This window comes from Malaclemys terrapin, chromosome 6 (assembly GCF_027887155.1).
Source record: "Malaclemys terrapin pileata isolate rMalTer1 chromosome 6, rMalTer1.hap1, whole genome shotgun sequence".
Classification (NCBI taxonomy): Eukaryota; Metazoa; Chordata; order Testudines; family Emydidae; genus Malaclemys; species Malaclemys terrapin.
Genome location: NC_071510.1, coordinates 116,732,314 through 116,753,321, shown reverse-complemented (window position 1 = coordinate 116,753,321; position 21,008 = coordinate 116,732,314). Strand labels below are relative to the sequence as shown.

Genomic DNA, 21,008 nt, shown 5'->3' with positions numbered 1-21,008 from the left:
GATAATAGCCCACCTTCATTGATTAGTCTCGTTAGAGTTGGTATGGCAACCACCATTATCTTCCCTACTGTATTTTCCACTGCATGCAACTGATGAAGTGGGTTTTAGCCCACAAAAGCTTATGCCCAAATAAATTTGTTAGTCTCTAAGGTGCCACTCCTCAGTCTTTTTGCTGATACAGACCAACACGGCTACCATTCTGAAACCTATACAAAGTGTGTGTGAAGAAAAAGAAAACTGGATTACTGCAATCCACTGGAAATAGGGCCACACATGTTGACTGCTTAAACACTTTAACAGTGCAAAATATCGCTGCCTGGTTACTTAGAATGTGTTTAATATGTGCTTCATAAACTGCACTGCCCTCATATTGGTTTCTCAGTGCAATTTTCATTGTGAGTTTACACCTTAAAACTTTCCATGATTGGGCTTCTGAGTACCAAGGTGTTCCAGTTGACAGGCTCTATAGTTGTATTTCCAGCTCTGGTCTGTCTGGAATCTTGTTCCCTATTAATCTAACAAAAACTAAATCTGTGTAATCTTTGGACATTTCATAAACATTTTGAACAATCTTCAGTCCCTCAGCCTTCCCGTCAGCAGGTGCATGCACTCTGGTACCTGGGGTTTACTACAGGTTAGGGAGGAAAAGGTTTGTGGAAGTCCCTTGTTAAAATAATGATGATACATGATTTGTAACGTTCCCAAAGATTGGTTGGCATTCAAGATCTAATATTTTGGTTGAGGGCTGCTTGAGCTAATTCCTAGGTATCTAGCCAGATAGAAGCCTAGTGGGATTTTCAAAAGCATCTAGGCACTTTTCTGCCATTGATTTCAATAGGGATTAGGCACTTCGGCAGTTCTGAAAATCCCAGTAGGTGGCTATCTGTATCATTAGGCACCTAGATACCTTTAAAAACCTGTCTCTTAATCCCTTCTCCTTCCTGAACTTCCAAGAAATCTTTGAAAGCATATGATCATTTCTTCAACCTCTCACCACTTCAGCCTCCAGGAGCAATTCAGAGAAGGGTTTGAACTATACTCACATTCCAAAAGCATTACAGGTTATTCAAGCTGTTAGGTACCATGTACTAAAGCAATTTAAGTCAACTATGGCTTCTGCAAAGGATATGAATAGCTGAAATTGTGACTGAACTGCAAGGGTAATTGCATGAAAAGAAAGTTAATCTTTGTTTAACTTCTGTAATTTATGAACTCCCTGAATTGAAATCTGTCATAACCCCACTGTTTCAGAAGAAGTGGATTATTTACTTCTGATAATAGTCACATAAGTTCATTAACATATTGTCATAAACAGCTGGGTGTTAAAATGTGTTGTGTTTTGGTGGCATACATAAAAATGTCCAACAAGAAGCTGTGGTTTAAAAACAAAACACCAGAGGCCTATGGAAGAATAAAAAGCAATAAATGTTTTTAAGATAACAATACTTGCCTAAATTGTAAATGGGCCTGTTTGCTATTAACAGCAGTTTCATGACAAAAGTGTATCTTCCACCAGTATGCAACCTTAGGTTACTGAAACCAGTGTAGCTCCATTGACTTCAGGTGGGATTAAACCAATGTGAGCGAGATCAGGATCAGGCCTTGGATACATCTTTTCCAGTCAATTAATTTTGTTCTTCCTTTAGAACGTGGCCAGAGAGAAGGTAATGTGAAGAGGAGGATGGTAGCTGGGAAGGGGCTTGAAATATCATATGCTGGAGGCAAGCTGTTTAAGGTGATGCTGTCAACCCAGCCCTTAACAGTTAGGAGTGCTATATATAGCATATCCATGGAAGAAAGGTTGAGGACAAGGTTTGCTTAACAGAAAATATCAGCCTCCTTTCCATTCACAGACAGCAGCTTTAAAGACATGCAAGGTCCTGTAAGTTTTGACTCTCTGATATCATTTAGTAATCAATGGAAGTTATAGGGCCTGATTCTCCACAGCCTGGACCATAGTCTAGTAATTTACATTTGTGGAAAGTGCATATAAAATGCTACCAAATCAGAATCCAATTTGCATGCACTTTGCACAGGTGTAAATGACTGGAAAAGGGGCAATCCAATAGAAAATCAGAATTGGGCCCATTTCCTTTCCTTTTTATTGTGCTATTAGAGTATGTAATAAAATCCACTAGTTCTTAAGCATCTTAACAGTTTTCTAGTCTTTAGCAGTGAAGGTTTATATTCATATCATGGGCCCTCCATGGAAGTCTCTCACTCCACCTTCTTCTCCATTGCCTCCTAACTGTGTAGGGCTGCAAAGGGGCCTAGACTCTGCATTTTGCAGCCCTGTTATGCATTCTTGATGCCCTACTGTGATGTGACACATTTATGCTATAAGAATAGTCTGTCATGGCTGCTGCTGTGACACCTGCTCAGCTGGCACCCAAGGGACTTCAGTATCTCATCCATTTCTCTCTATATTGCAGAGGAATGGAAAAGAAGTTAAGAGGAGGTGCTTTTGAGAATGATGTGGTTAGATGTTGATAGCTGTTTGGCTCTGTGTGTGTGTGTGTGTGTGTGCCGCCCCAGCCTGTGCAGACAGCTGGCATTGCAGACCTCGAGCGAACCACCCAATGACCACAAGATCCATTAAGGGATGAGGGCACCCAGCCAGGTGTATTGTTGACAAAGCATGGTACTAGTATCCCGCAGACTCTACCAGACCACTAATACACGTATGCCATAACAATGGACCAGCTCTGTGAACGGCGGGACTTTCCCTTCCTCCCTATGGCCAGACAAAGACACTCCCTCTGAGATGCATCTTTATACCCCGATACAAACAAGTTAGTACTGCCCCTTTGACATAGTTAGTTACTGCCCCCTTACGTTGCTAGTTATCACCCATCTTGTACATGTTGGTTTGATCAAAACATCTCTATTACATACTATCATCCTGACCTTATCTTTTAGGATGGGTCAGTGTGTTCCTGTTATCCTAGGGTAATGTTTGTGTACCATCCTTGATATCGGGATGTTCTGGTACCACTGGATATTGGCATGTGTTTGCATGAGCACTCTGTGACGAGCACTTGTTAGGAATGTGTTTTTTCTGCAATATCAGCCCTGCTCTTGGCAAATTCTGTGAGCAGGTCCGGCCTCAAACCAGGCCTCTGATATAAGGGCTTATGTCTCAGGCTCTCTTCCTACTACAGATGTGAGTGTCATTCTGGTTCAGGGCGAAAAGCTTCATCATATACAAAGATTTGGCAGCACTTCCAAAAGGTGGCTAGACTATGGATTTGTCTAATCTCCTCTCAAAGTTGCTCATAAATACAAAGCCACCCAATAGCCACCTATTTGCAAACTTCTCATGGTGAAATTCAGCTCTGTGCAGGGGTCCAGCACAAGCCCTATGAGCCAATTAGAGTAAATTCCACTTATACCCTCAAAATGGTACTGAAACAATGCATAGGCTTTGTACTGATCCACTGCACTAGAGAAAATTGAACACATTGGGGCTTATTTCTTGAAGTAATGAGGGGAGAGGGAGCGCAGTTAGAGGTATTTTGCTTTGTTTACATATTTGTCTCCCTTTTGTAAATATTGTATTTGAATTGATGGCACCAAAATATTCATCTTGGTTTTCCTTCAGTCAATTTGCTGAGACATGCTATTTTTAATTAAATTAATTCTCAGAATGTTCACCGGGCACCCAAAGTGTCTTCTGGGATTTTGTGTTCGTGCTCTTCAATGAGTTAATGCACCAGAACTGGCATCTATCTTCCTGTACGTGAATGAATAACCAAGCTTTTCTTATTCTAGGTTCACAAGTTAAGGGTTTTACATCATTGCGGTTCCTGACTGAGCCTTCAGATGCTGTCACCATGCGCGGAAGTAATGTGCTGCTGAATTGCACAGTGGAGTCTGATCAAGGAATTCCTGTCATCAAGTGGAAGAAAGATGCAGTCTTCTTAAACCTGGCAGTGGATGAAAGGAGACAGCAGATGGCCAATGGTTCCCTCTTGATACAAAGTATAGTCCATTCCAGGCACCATAAGCCAGATGAGGGTCTCTACCAGTGTGAGGCCTCTTTAGAAGGCATTGGGGCTATCATCAGTCGGACAGCTAAAGTCACTGTAGCAGGTAGGAATAACTCTTCTGTCCTTTGAACTGCTGGAAACATTGTCTTGTGAGAACAATTTTAAAGAAGCATTAAAATACAGGGAAATATTCTTCTGGCAGAAATGTGTGGTCTGGTTCCTGCCCCCCACCCCCAACAAATAAAATAAAGCCAGACATGACATTCTGCTACAGTAATTTATTTCTGACAAGCGACTATTCTTGTTTAAATATGTCTAATCAGCTCGTTGTTGCTGTGAGATATTTGCTGCATATTTGTTGTCTTCAAAACAAGAAAAAAATCTTTGAAGTTGGAAATTAACTGCTTTCTGAGTTAATTCAGCCTTAGAAAAAATAAAATGCTGAACCTCTGTGGGATGTAAAATGTGCATAATTTGTTTTTCAGTTTAGGTCTTTTTTTTCCCACTGACAAGAATCCATTATAGAATTTATTGGAATTTGTAGCCTTAATTTCTGTAGCTCTTTTTTGAAATACCTGGGAGGAAGTATAATATGGTGGTGAGAACAGGATATTGGTCATCAAGAGACCTGGATTTGGTTATGGCTCTACCACTGAGTTTCTATATAGCCATTTAGGCCTAAATTATCACAGGTGGTCAATAATTTTGGGTGGCCTGAGCTAGTGCTCCTAGATATGATTTTCAGAAGTGCTGAGCATCCACAATGCCAACTGAAGACACTAGGGATTGGTAGGTACTCAGCCTTTGTAAATGCTTTGTGTGTGTCAAAAATGTCATCACCTCAAATTAGTGGGCATTTAAAAGGATAGGCAATGGCCTCTCCAGGTCTGTTTCCCCATTTGTATAATGGGAATAACTGTACTCCGCTTTACAGGATGGCATAAGGCCTGAATCAGCTAACCATTGCAAACTGCTTTGAGATCCTTAAATGAACGGTTAAAGAATGAAGTGTCGTTATATTTAGTATCCCATGGTATCTAGCTTTCAGACGATTTCTGTAGGATCATTGTAAACCATTATTAAAATATTTCACAGGGCAGTAGGTTTTCTTTTGATCTGGAGCAGTGTGTTACTAGATCTAGCTCTGACTGAAATAATATTTTGGCTGCCTAGAATGGTCAGAACTTGAACTGGACTTCCTGCAAGTAGATATCCAGAGCTGCACTATATTCCCCTGTCTCACTTTATTTTCTATGGGAGACTTGCAGGCACAGGATCCTTGGTCTTATGTTGGTTGAAAGCAGGCAAGTCTCTAATCAGACAGACTAAATCTCCTTGGAGGAAAGAGAGTCTAGATAAGTATTTTTTACAGTTATGCTAAGAATCAGAGTTGATGGTACTTGAAGCACAGAAGAGCTGGAGAGCTCCCTTGTTAACGGAGCTATTCTTTGGGCCATGTGAAAGGAATCTTTTCTTGAAGAAGAAAAATAAATTTGTAGCCACTCTTGTTCCAAAGATAGACCTAGAAAATGCAACTTGATTGCTAGACTTGAACACAGATGGGATCCATTCCTTCAGCAGCAGACTGGGGGAGGTGGGCTAAAAATTCTTCATTGAGTAATGTCCCTATGGGTGATCCACTTCAGGTGCACCTGCGCATCTTGAGTCCTTGATCAGAGATTTCCTGTTTGCAGTGTCCGTTTGACCTGCCTATATGTCCTATACATCCTCGTGCCATGCACTGAGGCTACATCGGGCTGCCACGGTCGATTTGCCCTCAGTTCCCTCTCAGCCACCTTGGCCTAAGACAGAGCGCTAGCGTGTCTGCCTTGAGTGTGCCTGAGCTAACTTTTTCTTTATAGTTTAGTGTTAGTTGGATTTAGATAGTTGTTACATAGTTAGTAGATAAGTAGTGTGAGGATTAACTTCGGTCTTCTCCCTCACTTCAGGGAGCCTTTCTCTCCTGGCAGCGCATGCCCAACTCTCCAGGATTCAAACATTGCCTCTCTTGTCGGGAGCCTATCCCAGTCAATGATGGCCACTCTAAGTGTGTCAGCTGCCTGGGAGAGTCATATGTCTCCAGAAGTGTAACTTTTGCCTGGCTCTTAAATCCAAAGCAAGGAAGAACTGTGAGGTCAAGCTGCTGCTGGAGTGCTCTCTTTGACCCATTTCAGAGTCAGGTCAGAAGATCTTCCCACAGACATCTGTCTCTGGGCAGATCAAGTTCCCCTTTGACCTCAGCACAGATCTCCCCTAAGAGGGGCAAAACTCTTGAGGCCTCAAAGAAGGGTCCCAAAAGAGAAGTGCTGACTGTTATCAAAAGGAACCTGCTCCCAAGAGACCCCCCTACCCTGCTGAGTCCATGGTATCAGAAGCCTCAACCTCTCAGCTCAGCAGTGTAGAGGCAAAAGACTCCTCCTCCAGTACTGATGAATCTGGAAAATCCCAGAACTCTTAAGAGAAATACATTTCCAACAGAGCCCTGTCTACAAGGGACAAGGAGGATAAGCACTCCTCAAACCAATACCACTGAACACATCTCCATTATTGGTACCTCCCCAGACAGGATCCTCAGTACAACCATGCAAACCAAAGTGTCAGACACCATTGGCGCATACTTTGGTATGCTCAAAATCTACAGTACGTCTGCTTCAACTGCTAAACACGCTGTTATGTCAGAACCAATCCTCCATTCAATACCACAGGAATTCAGAATCTCAAAAGACTTTTATCAGTGGCAGATGAACTGGAATCTCCGCTACTCATGGCTACCACATACCTCTCAGTACTGAGACCCCATGCTCCAGTACCACTGGACTCTCCACCCTTTTTCTGCTGGTCCCCCTCCCGTTGGAAGATGCCAAGGAGGAGGAAGATCTTCCTTCAGTCTCATCCATCTCAGTGCAGGGTTCTCCTACACATCCATACAGGAACCTGTTCTTTGACTCCCATAGGGAAAATCCTCGTGCTCAACACCACAGATGCCACCCTCTCTCCTGTATGGAGCCCCTTCAGTGGCTACACTGGGATCCTTGGGCTGTGTACTAACAGCAATTTGCCAGACCACTAGTTCCAAGGAATTAGAAATGTTCAAGTCTCTCCTCCCTAACTGGCTCCCCAACACAAGGAGATGTTTGAGGAATAAGCCACCCCTCAAACTGCTATCTCTTCACCATCTCTAGTCATGACTGATACTTTTCAGCAACCTCGGGACCTTATAAAGCAGGTAGCTGATGCTCTTCAAATACCACTTTAAGAGGTCAAGGATTCACATCACAAACTGTTTGACATTTTGCAGTCAATCAGCAACACCCACTAGACTTGTGCTACCCATTAAGCAGGCACTCCTGGACCCAATAAAAGGTAGTTTGCCAAACACCCGATAACATTCCACCAACTTGCAAATGGAAAGATAAATTATTACATCCCATCCAAGAAATCCACAATTTTATTCTCCTTCTGCCCTACCTAATTCTGGTGGCAGATGAAGTGAATGAGTAGGGAAGCAACACTAATCCAAGTCTACCCTGTATGATAAGGACCAAAAGCATCTAGACCTCTTTGGATGAAAAACTTATGCTTTTGCAATCCTGTAATTTTAGATGGCAAACTCTCAGGCAATCATGGCCAAATATAATTTGACAGTCTTTATTGATCTTCTTCCACATGAACAGAGGGAACAGCTTCAGGCCATCATGGAGGGTCAAATATTAATCAGGATGTCTCTTTAAGCATCCTTGGATGCCACAGACACTGCTGCCAGGTCCATCTCTGCAGCAGTAGTTGTGTGCAGAGCATTATGGCTCCAACTCTCAGAGTTCCTGAGAGAGGTTCAGAACACCATTGAACACCTCCCTTTTGATGGTTGAAAGCTGTTTGCAGAAACTATGGACGTGTCTCTTCACACACTGAAAGACTCTAGGGCTGTGTTAAGATCTCTGGGTATATATACTCCTATGAATAAAAGATTTAGTAGGTCACAAATGGTCCACAGATCTTGCCTGGCTCAGTTCTCTGGGTTTCACAGATCTTTGCTCAAGAGGAGCAGGGCCAACCTATTACACCCATGAGTGAGAATCCAGAAGCTTTTGAGCCTGTCTCTCTCCTCACCATTTGTCTGCTTGCCCAGTGGCAGCCCAGAGTCTGAAGAATAAATAGTGGGATAGAGCCTGGAACCCTACTATCCTCAGCCAGTCCCTCCAATGCCCAGGGAAAGTAATAAAAGATGAGGAGCAGGTCTCCTAACTCCTATGACCCCTTCTACCATCTAGGGCAGTGGTTCTCAACCAGGGGTATGTGCACATCAGTGGGTATGCAGAGGTCTGCACGGGGTACATCAATTCATCTAGATATTTGCCTAGTTTTACAACAAGCTACATAAAAAGCACTAGTGAAATCAGTACTAACTAAAATTTCGTACAGACAATGACTTGTTTATACTGCTCTATATACTAAACACTGAAATGTGAGTACAATATTTATATTCCAATTGATTTATGTTATAATTATACAGTAAAAATGAGAAAGTCAGCAATTTTTCAGTAATAATGCAATTTTATGTCTGATTTTGTAAGCAAGTCGTTTTTAAATTAGGTGGAACTTGGGTGTACCCAAGACAAATCAGATTCCTGAAAAGATACAGTAGTCTGGAAAGGTTGAGAGCCACTGGTCTAGGGGACACCCACTCCCCAACCTGACCACTATACCAGTCAGTGTAGACTCACTTGCCCACACCAGCTGGAGAAACCCACTTTCCTGGTGACTCCTCATATCAGCCAGCAGAGGCCTGTTTACTTACTGGACCCTCCACATCATCCTGGGAGAGCTACCCCCCAACCTAATATCCTTAATAGCAATGCAAGATCTACTTCCCCTACTTGATCCTCATACCAGGTGAGGTAGACCCCTCACAATCAGACAAAACTTCCCACTTCAAGAACCAAGGGCGTACATCCCCAACCTACCAGCAAACACCCATTCCGCCATCAGAGGGGACCCACTCTCTACCTGACCAATCACCTGCAAGCCAAAGGCTTTAGGACAGCTGCCTGCTACAATCATCTCTGTTTTGAGGAACGGCTGCCTAATAGGGGAGCCTCTGAGATGCTGTTTGGCTTTGGTTGGACTTTTGCTGATTACTAATTTAAGTAAATGCACCTGTCTCTACTGTTCGCTGTCAACTTATTCATGGGTTGTGTGTTGCCTAAATCCCTGACGGTGAGATCTCTGGGGCAGGGATTGTCCTTGCGGTGTTTGTACAGTGATGAGGCCAAAGCCCTGTTTGGGGTCCCTAGATGCTATTATAAAAGAAAGAAAGAAATGCAGGGGAGAGGGAAGCATGGCATGTTAAAGGGACTGATTGATGTGGGTGAGAGTGAAAGCACTGAGGCAGCTGTTTGGTGGGGGAAGAGTGAAGAATTGCTACATTTTGTGGGATAGAGGATAAATTTGAGGTGCGGGAAGAGTATTTTGGTGACGGAAGGTCAGATGTATTTGTGAGGGAGCTGGAAAATATTTGAAGAAGTCCTTGTTAAAATTTTAGCAGCACAGCGCTGACTTAAGACACAGGCAAATGGAAGATACGACAGGGTAGGGAAGAAGGGTAAGAGGAGAAATAAAGGTCTAAGACTACAGTATGTTGCACTAATCACTGCATGAAGCTGCTTTTGCAGGGCTGTGTTGTGCAAGGTACTTTAAGCTGTCCAAAGTAACAGAAGATCAACTCAGATTGTTATATAAAATTATTTGGAAAAAAGTACAGAAGGGTGACAGTCTGAATTAACTCCTTGACCTCTATGTGCATTTAATTCCATCAAAATTAATACGGCAGACATCAAGGATGCAGGAGAAGTGCTGGATAGATCTTAGGTTAATATATCAGTTGAGATTTGAACAGTTATGATACCATAGACATGGTTGCTAAACAGATCCTTTTGCACAGCCTTAAGCTTTCATCAAAATAGAAATGATGACGGTGTATTACAGTGGAATTGCCTGATGTGGGTGATCTGCTTTCATGTTGCCGACAGTGCATATCCCCACTCTATGCTTTCTTGTTTCTATGGCAAAAAGAAAAAAAAATTCATTCCTTCAAGATATTAGAGTAAATGGCCTGAGCTTTAATATTCTATGCAGGATTTGGGAAAGGATTCAGTCACTGAGTTACAATCTAATCTTAGATTGTATCATGTGGAGGCAATAGGGCTGTTCACAGCATTTTAAACACTCACTGTGCTGTTTGGCAACATAACATACATCAACGTTATGTCTTTGGAGATTAAGATTGCCAAACCACTGCTATACACGGAGGCATATATCTTTCTTGCAGTAAAAACTATACACCTGATTTCATCTTATTTTTAAAGCATTAACAATCAGTAAACCAGTCACCACTAAAAGGTAACAGTCAACTTTGCTTAGAACAAACTGCTCAAGAGTATTGAAAGTATATTGCCCTTTTAAAGCCCTCCCCCCTTCTATTTTCACTTCTTGAAGTGCTATTTGATGAAGAAAATGTGTCAAATGAAAGCTGTCTGTAATCAGTCAAGAAATTTTATGCATGGAACCTGCCATGTACCACAAATCATATTTTCCAGGAACTTCTCAAGGGCTCTTGAGGCCTTGACACTCACCAATCGTAAAAGTGTTCTTGGCTGAGGTCGGAATGAGAGCAGCGAAGAGAAACTAAGAGCTGCCTCCTAGTCTAACATCTTATTAAAAGTCCCAATTTAACAGGCTACTGATTATTGGTATTTCTAGTAATGGGTAGGTCTTCAGATATAGACATTACATTGAGCAATTTGATTTCTATTCATATACCATTCTTGGGTCAGTGATACAAAGTCTCTGGCTTTAACACTAGCCTAACCAACCCAAAACATTTTATTTTATTTCTTTTATTGAGGGCGGTTGAGGGAAGAGCCTATTGGTCTTAATGCAGCAATTGGCTTTTGAATGAGGCAACCAAATAGATTAATCTGAGAGGGGTAAACTTTTCCATTTAGGTGTAAAGGGACATTCACCTCCTGAGCATCTCCAAGCTGCTGGATGTGGACCACAGGCCTTTACACATCCCTGGTGCCACCCGTGGGCTGCTGACTGACCTTGATGGGTCTTCAGCAGCTTGGGCCTCTGGTCAAATTATAAAGTCAGAATGAACCCCTTTCAGGGTATTAAAGACTCTAGTAAATAAAAGTCTCTTTGTCCTTGATAGGGTCTTCAGCCCAACTCTGGGCCCTTTAAATTCAGCCCTTTTTTCTGGCTTCCAAATAAGCTTTGCCACCTTCTTGGGTTTATGCCACTTTATCTGCAGTAGCAGAGGAACCCAGGCCAGCCCACTACTTCGGGTTAAACCCAAGGACCCTATAAACAGCACCCATCTCTTGCTTGATTCAATTAGTTGCTGCTGCTTCTCTGGGCCTCTTCCATTCTAGCCCCTTTAGCATCACCCTTACCTCAGGGTTAAGGTTCTTCAGCTATCTCTCTCTCCCAAACTCAGCAATTCAAAATTCAATCGGGGAAAAAAACGAACAAACAAAACCTCTTGTTATCTCTCAAACTCCTTTGGCCAGACAGGAGCATCCTTCCTTGCCCCTCTGGTCCCAGCAAGGAACTGACCTGCTAAGGCCCTGCAGCTCTTTTTAGCTGAGCCTTCTGGGCTCTGATGGGCTGCTTCCCTGAGGCCTCTCTAGGCAGACCTGGAGGATCCATCTTCGTTGCTCCTTTCCTGTCACTTTGCCGGAATGGGATGTACTAGGATGCCGGGACTTCCAGCAGTGTCCACAAAGGCCGGGTACACCCTCTCACAATGGGGCATGCTTTTTTCTTGTAATGGTGAAAAATAAGGTAGGATTCAGATTTATACAGATTTGTTAATTAGACTGAAGAAGGAAGGGCAGGAATTTGAGGGTCAAACTAGGGTTCCGAACTAGACAGTTTCTGAAGTAGTTGGACCCAGTATCCGTATTTTATTAAAAGACAAGCCAAAAGATTAGATTGTACAGAATTCCTGCACTTCAGCTTCCTGCTTCTCGAGCAGTCTGCATGTTTGTCATGCCAAAAAAATTGATTACGTTGTTTGTTGTGGCAAATTATGACTAAAGCGATAACTGTTAAAAATCATTTATAAAAATAAAATAAATAAATAAATGGAGATATCCCATCTCCTAGAACTGGAAGGGACCTTGAAAGGTCATTGAGTCCAGCCCCCTGCCTTCACTAGCAGGACCAAGTACTGATTTTGCCCTAGATCCCTAAGTGGCCCCCTCAAGGATTGAACTCACAACCCTGGGTTTAGTAGGCCAATGCTCAAACTACTGAGCTATCCCTCCCTAAACACATTCTGTCACCTCGCTCACCCTGAATAATATCTTACTGTATTCCTGTTCATTCAGTCCCAATTGCAATTGGTTGGGCTACTTGTGCAGTCCAAAGTGTTTTGCCAAAAAAATTGCTGGTTCAATGAACTTTAGCAAATCCAAGACAGGGTTCCCAGGGAATCCTGCCTGGATTCATGGTGGGCAGCTGGGACCCCAGTGCTCCCCAGAGTCCGTGGTTATGGGGCATACATTCCTGGGAACTGTTCCACATTGTAATTTCTCTAACAGTATTGCCAAATTCAGAATAATACAAAGCTGGTGCATAGGATCATGGCTGAACCTGAGATGAAAATCTTATAGATGTGAAGAAAGAGAAATCTGAATCCCAGTTCAAAGCTCTCCAACAGGGAGAGAAATGTTGCTAAATTTTAAAACTTTTAAACCCACTAATAATTTTAAAAGAACTATTTATGTGTGGCGCGGCATGTTTAATTAACAACTAAGAAGACTAAGGGGCATTACTATTTACAAGTATTTTAGGGCGTTAATAAACTAAGGTTAAAAATGAATTATTTAGAGGGTCACAAGGGCTATCCATTACCTAGGGGGTAATGGGATGAAATAAAGTAAATGTCAACTGAATATTAGCAAATGCTAGACTGGAGTCAGCACTAGAAAATGTAACAGAGAGCACTAGGCTGTTACTTTTTGAATTTCTATGATTCTAGGATACTCACTTTTATAGAAGAGGCCAGCATCCTTTATCATATGTCCACCTCCTAAGCTGTCAAATATTAATTTTATTCATTCTTCCTCTCATCCCAAAGCATCTTTATAGGTAAAATGCAGCATTGCCATTCACTCCTGCCCATGGCTGTTCCTATCTTAATCTCAGACTGGTCATGTCCCTGCATAAAATGCCTAGCCAACTAGTCAGTGGTAGGCCTCTAGACCTGTCTGACCTTGACTCTGTTGTTGTTATTTTCTTTGGCATCCTATTTGTCTGGTATAGTGTCCCCCAACAAAGTAATCTTTTTGCTTGCAGCCAATCCCATACCCTGATTTCACTTTTGTCGTAAAAAATGTTATTTAAGTGAGCCATACTGCAGAGGAATTAATAAGCCACAATCAAATCTAGGTAGTAACTTTTTCAAATAATTTTGTTGAAAAAATTAAAACCAATTTCTTTCCAAAAATCCCCTGTGGATCTCTAAAAATTGAGTTTCTTGATAAATGCTAAAATTACAAAGGTCTAAATCTTAGTAACTCGGTAGAAGAGACAACACTGCTGGAAAACTCCGATAAAAATATGGCCATCTGATAGTAAATTCAGTAGTGTGATTGGACTTTTATGAACTGTTTATCAGTGATGTTTCCCTATTTTTCTTTTTATATTCAAGGCATGATTCTTATGTTATAGAGGCCTGCGAGTTGATGTGGTTCTATTATGTATTGAGTTTGTGAATAATTTAAGGCTAAACTTAGGCAGCGTACTGTACCTCGGCAGCACACTGAGTACTGGTGTGTAGAACCACTTAGAAATCATTCGGGAATTTGTTAATTTTGTTGTGCTGAAGGATGATCTTGAAGTTTTGTTTTTCTTCTTTTTCTCTCCTCTCACCCCCTCTTTTATTTAAAGCTACATGGCTCAATAGTGTGTGCATGCGGGAGTGATTCCTATATCACTTGATGACCAATACTACTTAATTGTGTTTTTGCTTAATGAAATGGACTGTTCCTGAGTGTACACTTTGTGCTATTACTGTTTACTGTCCTATTGTTATCACTGTAAGATTTACGTGTACGTGTGCATACACATACAAATGTCCATTCTATCACACTGTTAAAGCAGATTAAGCACCGTTCTAATAAAACTGAAAAATTAATTAGGCCGTGATCTGAAAATTAGAAGGACATATTAGGAAATCAAATAATATGCCTGACTGTTCACTTGCACCCTGATGTGGGGCCTGATTCTCCACGGTGTTTACAACTGTGCAAAGTGTAAAAAACCACTACCATTCTAATGTGGTAGTGTTTAATATGCTCCTTGCACTTAATTTGCACCATTGTTATTTATTTGACTACCCAAGGTGGGAAACTGAAATGCCTTTTGTTCATGACATCTTTGATCTTGAATAATCATAAAGCACTTTATGAACCATGTCCCAATTCTTCTCTCATTTACCCCAATTCTACACCTGTGAAACTCTGACTTCCTCACCAGTTTTGCATCCAAAACTGGCCTACCCTGATCTTGCTCAATTTATGAGATCTGAGAAGATCTTAACCCAGAATGGAATAATGGCATATAATAAGGATACTTAATTTTTTAGTGTGTGACTTCTAAAATATGAGGGAAGATATCATATTTATCCTCACTTGTACAATTTATATCCTTAGTTGATAATTTGAGTGTAAAAATATAGATCCATTTCAGTGAAGCAACAGGCATGAGCACGTGAATCAGGCTTTGATGATGATTTTCTATACCTCACTTACATTTAGTGTTGCCTCCAGGCACCAATTGGTTTCCAGAGAACTAGCAGATTTGGTGAATCATAATCTACTAGTTATTAGATCAGCCAGCCCGTCAGCCTACCAGAGAAGAAGTGTTCTCTACAGTGCATTTTCTCATGCTATGTCCACTCTGGTTTTAAAAGTCCCAAGTGGTGTGATTTCCTAGGGAGTCTGTTGTACAAATCTCTTGGGAAGTTATCCTGGATATTAAGCCTCAATTGTCCCTTTATTAATTTCATCCCACTTGTCCTTTATTGCACCAAATTAAATAAGTGCTATGGTCATACTGCTTTTAAGCTTGAAAATAAATGGGTGTACTGATCATTACTGATGTCACTCTTCCGTTTTCTTTTAAAGCATAAATTAACATTTGTAAATGATGCTTAGAATTGATGGTCTCATTTTCCTAAATTGGGTATCTCCGCAAGTGCTCCCATGGTAGATAGAATAAGCAAGGAATCTATTAGTATGCACCTATCTTGGTGAGAAACATCCATTATGACTCAGGCAACTTCTCTAAACCTATGGTTATCAGCAAACTATTTGAATCATTATGGTTTTTTTTGTTCTTCCCATCCTATCTCCTCCCTATTTCCAGATTGACCAGTCATTCAGGCACCGAGGAAAGGCCAGGCCTGGTCCTGCTCTTAGTTCCTAGCATGTCATGCTTCACATGCAGTTTGTTGTAGGGGCTTTTCCATTTGGAACATTTTCTCTTGCTCATAGCTTGGTCCCTTTTTGCTTTCCTTTGCTGTTCATCTGAACAAATCCACTGCTCAGAATCAGTCTTATACTTGTTCAGCTATAATCTTCCAGATGGGAGGCCAGACTGTGAGTTGCTGAGTTACTGTACAACTACCGGGGCCAACCGGTCACTTGTGTTGCTTTTGCCTAAGGCTGACCTTGACCCTAGTTATGTAATCTAAGTCCCCAACAGCTTTAGAATTATTTATTTTGCAACCCAGATAAATTTGTTCTTTCTTTCTTCTGCAGTCTATAATTTCTCTTAATCTTGCTTTCAGTCTTGCCGTGACTTTTTCCCCTCTGGGCCTAATAGTGATGCAACAGACAATTAAAAAGTAGGAGTATCAAAGTAAGCCCTGCTATTTATTGGATCTTCATTCAGTGTTGATATGTGATGCTAGTACTAGTACTTGAGATGAGGCACTGGTGAGGCCGTATCTAGAGTACTGTGTTCAGTTCTGGGCACCTCATTTTTGGAAAGATGACAAATTGGAGTCCAGAGGAGACTAACAAAAATGATAAAAGGTTTAGAAAACCCAACCTCTGAGGAAAGGTTAAAATAAATGGTTTAGTCTTGGGAAAAGAAGACAGGGGGCCATAAGTCTTCTAATATATTAAGGGCGGTTACAAAGAGGACTGTGATCAATTGTTCTCCATGTCCATTAGAGTTAGGACAAGAAGTAATGGGCTTAATCTGCAGCAAGGGAGATTTAGATTAGATATTAGAAAAAACTTTCTAACTTTAAGGGTAATTAAATTCTGGAATTGGTTTCCAAAGGACATTGTGGAATCCCCAGCATTGGAGATTTTTAAGAAGGGTTTAGACAAACACCAATCAGGGATGGTTTAGGTTTACTTGGGCTTGCTTCAGTGCAAGGGGTTGGACTTGATGACCTCTTGAGGTCTCTGCCCTGGGACCTGTAGTGTGTATAATATTCATAAATGATCTGGAAAAAAGGGTAAACTGTGAGGTGGGAAAAATTGAAGACTATACAAAATAATTCAAGATAGTTAAGTCCAAAGCTGAATGAAAATTGTTACAAAGGGATCGCACTAAAATGGGTGACTAGGCAACAAAATGGCAGATGAAATTCAATGTTGATAAGTGCAAAATAAAGCATTTTGGAATACATAATCCCAACTATACATACTAAATTCTGGGGTGTAAATTAGCTGTTACCACTCAAGAAAGAGATCTTGGAGTCATTGTGGATAGTTCTCTGAAAACATCCACTCAATGTGAAGCAGTAGTCAAAAATGTTAACAGAATGTTAGGAACCATTAGGAAATGGATTGATAATAAAACAGAAATAGCATAATGCCTACATAAATCCATAGTATGCCCAAACCTTGAGTACGGAGTGCAGCTGAGGTCACCCCATCTCAAAAAAGGTATATTAAAATTGGAAGAGATGCAAAGAATGGCAACAAAAGGGACTAGGGGTATCGAACAGCTTCCATATCAGGAGAGATTAAAAAGATTGGGACGGTTCATCTTAGAAAAGAGATCAGTAAGGCGGGGGGGGGGGTATGGTAGAGGTCTATAAAATCATGAATGGTGTGGAGAAAGTGAATAAGGAAGTGTTATTTACCTCTTCACAGTACCAGAACCAGGGATCACCCAAGGAAATTAATGGGCAGTAGGGCTAAAACAAACAAAAGGAAGTACTTCTTCACATCACGCACAGTCAACACATGAAACTCATTACCAGGGGATATTATGAAGGCCAAAAGAATAATTGGGTTCAGAAAATAATTAGATTAGTTTATGGAGGATAGGTCCATCAATGGCTATTAGCCAAGATGATCATGGATGCAACTCCATGCTCCAAGTGTCCCTAAACCTCCAGGTACCAGAAGTTGGGACAGGGCAACTCAAAATTGCCCTGTTCTGTTCATTCCCTCTGAAGTATCTGACACTGGCCACTGTCAGAGACAGGATAGTGAGTTAGATGGACCATTGGTCTGACCAAGTATGGCCATTCTTATATTTGGGTAGCAAATAAACTTTCATTTGACTATTTTTTTTCCAATTCACTGAAATTTTTCAGATTCAGTTTGGGTCAAACTGTTTTTTGTTTTTTTTTAAGAACTGCCAGTGAATTGCAAAATCAGTTATTTGCCCAGATCAAATAGAAACCTATTTATATTCTTTCCCCCTGGTTCATGTTAAAGTGTCAGCTAGGATAGATGTCATAGGATAGCCCTGCCTGGAGCATCCTCCTGTGGCACAACATCCACACCTACCTCAGTTTCCCTCCTTCAGAGTCCCCCATAAGTCTATGCCATGCTTTATTACCTCAATAATACCCTTGCCTGAGGCTAGTTTATTACACAATCATTGTGTGAATAGTCCAAATTCTAAATCCCCAAACATAGTCCATTTATCACCCCAGTACAAATAGTCCTTAAAATCCCCAGACAGCATATCCATTGACATAACACATTACAGCATCTTCCATCACACCTGGATGGTGTCTGTCCTTTTCTATCCCTCTGGCAGGACAGCCTCCCAGCCCTTCCAGCAGGAGTATATGCCCACTCTTTTCAGTGGGAACTCCCCTAGTCTCTCTGCTCGGAAATTATCATTCCAAAAGAGCAGCTCTCACTCCCCCTGACTGGTCTAAGGCACCCTTTACTCACCAGGTCTCCCCCCCTCTATGGCCCAGGTGCCCTCTTTTAAGCCCAATTAGGAGGCGGTTGATGAGTCACAGCTTCATTTACTCTGATCCCTCTTAGAGGGCCAGTGTCACTCTGTGATACTAGCTTAGTGATCTAAGTTTTTTGTTCTGAAACTTCTAGAATCTCAGGTTCAAATCCCATGATTCAACTCAACACATCATCCTTCTGAGGTAGATAAACTGATTACCACTTTATTTGCAGGTCTTTCAGGCCAGATATTAAAGGCCTATCTGCTCTGCATTCATAATGAAGATCTCAAGAAGTTTTCATGAGAGTAGGGATTTTCACTGATATTTTTGGGAAAACGTCTCCATCTTTCTACAGATGTGGAACACTATATGTGTTTGTTGGTTGCTTGACACCCTTCACAGAGGATGTGTCTGCATTTCAGAAGTGCTTTATTAATATGGTTTCCATAGCATGGTGAGATCCTTTGGGGTGAAGGATTCCATACACATGTGAAATATTAATAATAATCCCTTTTGGGATTATTCCTCACCCATTCATTTTGTAATCTGCATTGCAATTTATAGCACAGAGAGAGGCAAAAATACTGAAATCTTAAATCCTTACTTGTGACATAGAGTAGATAATAAGGATTTCCTGACGAAATACATATAGCTGAGCAAATAATTCACAATGAATAATTTATTAGACAAAACTAGCATAAAAATTATCAAGAGCAGATCACAGTTTCTTTGGATATATTTGTTTTTTAATTATATTTGCTGAAGCATGTGATATTTTTTTTCAAAATTGTGAACAGTTCAGTACAAGAATTGTATACTTACATTTGAGCGGTGTTGTTTTGTTTTGGTTAGTCAGATAATTCACACTACATTTTTTCAGATCCCTAATTGGATGACCATGCAGGCCATTTGGAATAAATACCTTGTGAAGCATGGATTTAAAATTTAGTTTCCACATAGCTTTGAGATTTGCTTTCCACATGCATTCATGCTAGTAAAAGTCAATAAACTAAATGTTCACATAAAGTGAGTACAAAAGGTTGAACGATCCCAGCTAAAGTAAATTTGATTTTTTAAAATAGGAATATTTGTAGACAATGCTTTGTGGAATTTGCTCATCTCTAGAAGTCAGTTTCCTTTTTGACAATTCCTCCCCACATTTCTGGATTTCACTCTCCTGTCCCAGATAAGTAATATAAATGTAGCCACCTGCACAGATTTGTATAGGTTAATTTAATTGTGTAGCTTGAAATGATCTTGTGACCACCTTGCATGCTTTCTTGTTTCCAGTTTAACCTCTCTAATGGTATCATGACCTCCCATACTTGAAATCTATACACATTTCAAAGGTGGTGTTTAATAAGATGAGGGGAGCTGTTTACAACCCTTCTAGTTGTCCTTAGTGACCTCAGGTGGGCAAATGAGAAGCAGGTCATTTTAGGTGCCACAGAATGTCACTGCAGGAAGGAGACGTTTAAATGAGCTCAGTCAATCTCCAAGTTTCAGAAAGCACAATATCAAAGCATATTAATTAAAGCATGGCAGCTTTCTCTACTCCCAGCTGCTGCCTGCATTTGAACAATAGAATTATTTAGTGTGCACTTTACAGTTTGGGGATCTGATTGACAAGCTAGGTGTGGGGAAACTTATGTCTCCAGAATTCACTGCATGCCATAATTAATGTTGGATGATCACCGATTTACAGGGGGAAATGTATAATTCTTAAACCCTCTCATTCCCTATTCACCTCTAGATGAGACAATTCTTCATTGACAGGAGATTGACTGGATGACGCAAAGGTCTCTTCCAGTTCTAATGTCTATGATTCCATGCAAGCCTTAAGAATGGAAATAGAAAGCCTGGCTTATATTCTCAAGTGCAAAAATGCTCTTGAAAAGCTTTCAATTTGAAAAGATTGAAATGATTAAAATTTATTAGGCTGTTGTTTCAATGCAAAACAAACAGTCAGACAAAAGAAAATGGTCTTGATTTTACTTAAATTGAACCTTTGCACCTTCCATAATAACCCTGCTTTAATTTGAGTAAGATTCAGAGTAAAATTGGCCTGATATGAAATTAAGTGCTATAGAGAAGAGAATGCTAATGCAAGCTGTTAAATGCATTTGTTTGAATATGGAGACAAAAATTACGATGTTTACAAGTAAGTGGTAACACAAAGGGCACACCAAAAAGTCTGGGGGAAAAATGCAATTTAGTGGAGTGCAAGATGTTAAGTTTCTTAATCTTCTCCATAGCAATCAAATCTGGTAAAATGAGATGAGTGATTGCATTCATTTTATTACAGTGATCCCCATTAGGGTAGCTATAGTTAAATCTGTCAGCATTCCATTATAAACTCTATTTTTATGTGTTTATAACTCCGCTCTAAGAACTTACCTAGGCTGAAGTCTGGCATATAAGATTTTAGCTCAGGAGTAAATAGTTCACACGTTTTGAAAATAATGTGTTTGGCCATAGCTAAATTAAACAGGGCCCTGAACATGAACATGACCTTGGTTACTAAATAATGACAATACTAGAGTACTTATATAGAACTTTTCATCCAGAGATCACAAATCTCTTTTGTGATGTTAATAAGTCTCAATAGTCTCCCCTTTTTACTGAAGGGGAAATCCAAGCACAGAGAGGTTACATTACTTGGCTAAGGTTACACAGGAAGTCAGTAGCAAAGCAAAGGATAGAGTTGAGGTACCTCAGTTCCTAATCTGGTGCTTGTCTTCTACACCATGTTGTATCTCAAGTTTGTGACTTGGTTTGACATCCCC

General features: G+C 40.8%; 1 protein-coding gene across 1 annotated transcript in view; it reads left to right on the top strand.

Moving 5' to 3' along the window:
* DCC (DCC netrin 1 receptor) overlaps positions 1-21,008 on the top strand; it is a 943,937-nt gene that overhangs the window by 331,927 nt on the left and 591,002 nt on the right. The window contains exon 2 of the mRNA XM_054032598.1: positions 3,772-4,092. Within this exon, the coding sequence (XP_053888573.1) occupies positions 3,772-4,092 (321 nt within the window). The remainder of the gene's footprint in view (positions 1-3,771; positions 4,093-21,008) is intronic.